General features: G+C 41.1%; 1 protein-coding gene across 4 annotated transcripts in view; it reads left to right on the forward strand.

The window, feature by feature from the left end:
- ZNF410 (zinc finger protein 410) overlaps nt 1–5462 on the forward strand; it is a 52913-nt gene that overhangs the window by 41494 nt on the left and 5957 nt on the right. For 3 of the 4 annotated variants that reach the window (XM_011981511.1, XM_011981510.1, XM_011981513.1), the window contains 3 exons: nt 1841–1966; nt 2923–3063; nt 4247–4374. In XM_011981511.1, coding sequence (XP_011836901.1) covers nt 1841–1966; nt 2923–3063; nt 4247–4374 — 395 coding nt within the window. The remainder of the gene's footprint in view (nt 1–1840; nt 1967–2922; nt 3064–4246; nt 4375–5462) is intronic. The other variant, XM_011981512.1, reaches the window with a different exon arrangement.

Below are 5462 nucleotides of genomic sequence, written 5' to 3' on the forward strand. Positions count from 1 at the left end.
CATCTTTGTGTCCATAAGTACCCAGTGTTTAGCTCCCACTTACAACTGAGAACATGTGGTGTTTGATTTTCTGTTTCTGTGTTAATTTGCTTAGGATAATGGCCTCCAGCTGCATCCATGTTGCTGCAGAGGACATGATTTTATTCTTTTTTATGGCTGCACAGTATTCCATGGTGTGTATGTGCCACATTTTCCTTATCTAATCTACCACTGATGGGCACCTGGGTTGATTCCATGTCTTTGCTGTTGTGAATAGTGCTGCAGTGAACATGTGAGGGCAGGTGTCTTTTTAGTAGACCAGTTTATTTTCCTTTGGGTAGATAGTAATGGGATTGCTGGTTCAAATGGTGACTCAGTTTTTAGTTTTCAGGTTTGTAATATTCTACCCTGTTTCTGTTGTATAGCTTTTTTTTTTTTTTTTTTTTTTTTTTTGCTATGCAGGACTATATTGCAGTATCTATAGCTTTTTAGTCAGTCTCTGTGATGAATATTTACATTGTTTCCAGTATTTAGCCATTTAAAATAATGTTGCAGTGATGAATAACCTTGTGCATAGAGTATTTCACATTTTGCCACTATAATTTTGAGATATATTCCTAGAAGTGGGATTCCAAGGTCAAAGGGCAAGTGCATCTACAGTTTTTCTAGATGTGGTCAGATTCCCCCAAAGAGGTTTTTGTATTTTGCATTCCCAGCAAAATACAATCAGCAATGAAGATTGCTGTACCATGTGTTTATCAATTGTGAATTTGTTCCTAGCATTTAGAAATTGGGAGATTCTACTTAAAAATCCTTATTTTAAAAAAAAATCAGAACCTGGCTGTGCTAGGCCTTAATCTACCTATGGCAACAGCTGGCTAGAGCTGAATAATAGCTGCCCCTTTTCTAGGTACTCTCTAGGTTACTGTGGCCTCCACTGGGCCATTTTACTTACTTTCGCTACCTATCAGTCCCCTATAGACAGGAGTTTTTGACCTCTGCTCTAAGTATGGTTGTCTGGGTAGGTAGAATGGAGACGGAGAGTCTGGGACTTGAAGACATAGAGGACAATTTAGATTATTATGTTAGAAGAGCCACCAGTGTGAATGTTGACCCTAAAGAGGGTGGCGGGGAATATGTCAAGGGGATATTAGGAACCCAGGATTGGAATCCTTGAGGAAAGCACATATCCTAGAGGTCCATGGACGACTATCTGAAAAAGAAGGCCTATTTTTTGTGGTTGCCATGGTCCTATACCAAAGAGGTTTTGTGAAGGCAGCATTACAGTGAGTCTGGAAAGGACCAGGGGCTGGGAGCAGGGAGTGTGCTAAAGCCCTCCTGGTGTACTCTTCCTGCCTTCCCCCATATGCTGAAGTTTGAGAGGCTGGGAAGGTGGGGAATGGGAAAAGGAGCTGCTGCTTATGTTGAGTTTAACATTCTTTGGGTTTCTCCATCTAGGTCTTGAGTTCATTCTCTTCCTGTCCTTTTGGCTTCCCTGTTTTTTTTTTGGGTTTTTTTGTTTTTTTTTTGAGACGGAGTCTCGCTCTGTCGCCCAGGCTGGAGTGCAGTGGCCGGATCTCAGCTCACTGCAAGCTCTGCCTCCCGGGTTTACGCCATTCTCCTGCCTCAGCCTCCCGAGTAGCTGGGACTACAGGCGCCCGCCACGTCGCCCGGCTAGTTTTTTTTTTTTTTTTTTTTTGTATTTTTTAGTGGAGACGGGGTTTCACCTTGTTAGCCAGGATGGTCTCGATCTCCTGACCTCGTGATCCGCCCGTCTCGGCCTCCCAAAGTGCTGGGATTACAGGCTTGAGCCACCGCGCCTGGCCGTTGGCTTCCCTGTTTAACCTGGTCCCTGTTTCAGGAGAAAAGCCTCATCAGTGCCAAGTCTGTGGGAAGACCTTCTCTCAGAGTGGAAGCAGGAATGTGCATATGAGAAAGCATCACTTGCAGCTGGGAGCAGCTGGGAGTCAAGAGCAGGAGCAAACTGGTGAGGAGGGTGGGCAGAGTGGAGGGCTATACCTTCTAGGGTTCAAAGAGCCAAATCACTGTCTTGCCTGGTTATCTGGAAATTTTCTGATTCTGTTTTAGGTAGATAGACCTGGTCTCATTTGATGGGCTGATGGTTTCCAAACATAGCTGTACAGTAGAATCATCTGCAACCTTTTAAAATTTGTATACTTTTTGTTGCTTTTCCCTCCACCAATAAAACAAAGCAATCTGATAAATGAGATAATTTGCAAGATCCCAGAATCTGTAGTTTTAAAAGTTCCCCTAGTGATTTTGATGGTAACAAGTGCTGATTCATGAACCAGCATTTGAGTAACACAGTGATAAAAGATTTCTGCATGGCAAGAGTTTAAGCTTTTTTATTTTTTTAGATGGAGTCTCGCTCTGTCGCCCACGCTGGAGTGCAGTGGCGCCATCTCAACTCACTCCAACTTCTGCCTCCTGGGTTCAAGCGGTTCTCCTGCCTCAGCCTCCTGAGTAGCTGGGATTATAGGCAGGTGCCACCACACCTGGCTGATTTTTGCATTTTTGTAGAGATGGGTTTTCACCATGTTGGCCAGGCTGGAAGCGTATTTTACTTACCAGTCATAACTACCTTTTTGCCCTGTCTGAAATTTGATAACTCTTTTTAATTCTTATTCCTTTGCCATATCTTTCCTTAATTATTCCAAATATTCCTTTCTAAAGATCCACCTATCCTGTTTCATACGCTAATTCTTCAGATGCTGAACACAAGCAAGGATCATTATCTTCTAAGGCTTACTCTTTCCCTTCTAGGTTTATTCTTGTTTCTCGAAAGTAGGTGAAATAGGTGGCATCCCATCTATAGGTTAACTTCTAGTAATGAAAGAGAAGGCCAGCTTCCTGTTGAAAGAAAATGAGGACCAGGCACAGCCTTGATTGCTGTATGTCTCTCACAACCTATTCTCTGTGCAGCTGAGCCACTAATGGGCAGTAGTTTGCTTGAAGAGGCTTCAGTACCCGGTAAAAACCTGGTGTCTATGAATTCCCAGCCCAGCCTTGGTGGAGAGTCCTTGAACCTACCAAATACCAATTCTATCCTGGGAGTTGATGATGGTAAGACTTCCAACTCTGCTTTATTTGGGAAAAATGGACTGCAACTAGGGGCTAAGGAACGGGGTGTCTCCACAATGTATGTTTAAATTTCATTTCTTATGAGTAGCTGTGGTATGAGTAACATTTGTGTTCTTATTCTCTGGGGTGGATTAGTGAATCTGTTTTAAAAAAATTTTTTTTCATTGAAGATAATATAATAAAAGAATAAAAAGAAAATTCTTAAGAAAAAATTATTCATAATCCTAGCATCCTTAGCCCAACTATTTCTATCTTTCCTATTGCAGTTATGGAAGAACTTAACTTTTAAAACATTTAAACAGAACATAACCAGGTTTTACAGAGGAGATATAAAGCAATTTCTCCATACCTTCAAAAGCCATATCTTCTGGAGAAAAGAAAGGGCTCTCTAGGAAACACTTGCTCCTCTCTGGTATAGAAATTTCACCCAAGTTACACAGGCCAGGCCCTCTTCTCTGAAAAACTTAACAGGTGAGGTCAGCATGCATTTATTCAGTGCCTACTGTGTGCCTGGCACCATGGGAAAGACAAAAGTAGAAGATAGGAACCTTAAAATCCAGTTGAGAACTGAAAGCTTACATAGATATGGGAAAGAACATTGAGAGATAAAAGACAGTATATAAGCCAACATTAAATTATGGTACAGCATAAAATAGTCATATAAGCTAGAAAACCCCTAGAAGAAACTTTTAATTTTTTGAGGGCTAAGTGGTATAACCATAAACTATTTCCAGAAGATTTTCATGGTGATCCCACTGATGAACATTTAAAAACTGTGAGGCCCTGTGTTTTTGTTACTCTCATCATATTCAGTTAGTAAGTGCTATTAGTATCATTGGCGACTGCTTTAAGGGTGGCTTTGGTTCCCTCACCTGCTTGCCTAAGAGCTTTTGCCTGTTTCATACATAGTTTTAATTCAGTTAACAGTGCTAATGCCGTATTATTCTAAATTCTGTATTAAGATTTCTTGTCTTTCTATTCTCTTTTTATAATACTTTCCAAATTTACTAATAATGCTTATGAGACAGGATTAATTTGGAAGAAATAGAGGAATGTGGGAAATAGAGGAATAGAGTTTTAGAGTTGTTAATGAGAGGCTTAATGATCCAGATAGGTATATCTCTGGATTCACTTTTCATTGAAACATTTTTCTGTTGCTTCACAGAGGTGCTTGCTGAAGGATCCCCACGTTCCCTGTCTTCAGTGCCTGATGTGACACATCACCTGGTGACCATGCAGTCAGGGAGGCAATCATATGAAGTTTCTGTCTTAACTGCAGTAAATCCACAAGAGGTAAAGTGGTCTCTTGCCCTTTGTTTCTGTGGCAATTTGTGTGGGGAATGATTGAGAATTTAGAGGACCTGAAAAAGTCTCCAGTTTCCATTTCCTGGAAACTTTGACACGAATATTTTCCTTTAAATTAAGCATGAGTTCAGCTTGAAAGGAGCCTGAGGGTTAGGGTCTTAACGAATTGGAGATTGGTCTGTTACAGCTGGGACTCTCAGCTTTAAAGTTCTTTTATACACATTCCTCGTTGATATCTGTTCCTACTATTCTCTGCCACACTATAACATGAAGATACAGCTTTTATTTTATAAAGGCACACAGCAGGCACTGCATAAATGCATGTTGACCTCACCTGTTAAATTATTCAGAGAAGAGGGCCTGGCCTGTGTAAATTGGGTGAAATTTCTGTACCAGAGATGAGCGAGTATTTCCTAGAGAGCCCTTTCTTTTCTCCAGAAATAACATCCTGGAAAAAGTCCCTCAGCAAAAAAGATAGTAACAAAATCATTAAACGTAATTATTGCTCATTCTGCTATGGTCATATGTCTGGGAGATACCAGGCTTAACCAAATGGGCATATACAGATTTGTTCACTTGCTTGCTAAGTGAGAACCATTATCTAAATCAGTGGTCTCCAACCTTTTTGGCACCAGGGACCGGTTTCATTTCACCTTAGATCATCACGCATTAGATTCTGATAAGGAGTGCGCAACCTAGATCCCTCAAATACACAGTTCATAATAGGGTTTGTGCTCCTATGAGAATCTGTTGCTGCTGCTGATGTGACAGGAGAGGTGGAGCTCAGGTGGTAATGCTTGCTCTCCTGCTGCTCACCTCCTGCTGTGCGGCCCAGTTCCTAACAGGGCATGGACCAGTACTGGGTTTGACTCAGAAAACAGAATGCAAACTGGTCAGTCTTTTAGAATCTTGGGATATTTCACTGGTCTTGTGTCATGGGAGTGGATTACTTCATCACGAGCACATTTCATAGGCATAAACTTTTGTCAAAACCTATGTAGCTTGGATCCTTTCAGTATTACATTAGTTTTTATGGTGTTCTTCCATCTTTTCTCCCTTTTTTTTTTTTTTTTTTT

Source organism: Mandrillus leucophaeus, unplaced genomic scaffold, assembly GCF_000951045.1.
Source record: "Mandrillus leucophaeus isolate KB7577 unplaced genomic scaffold, Mleu.le_1.0 Scaffold228, whole genome shotgun sequence".
Lineage (NCBI taxonomy): Eukaryota > Metazoa > Chordata > Mammalia > Primates > Cercopithecidae > Mandrillus > Mandrillus leucophaeus.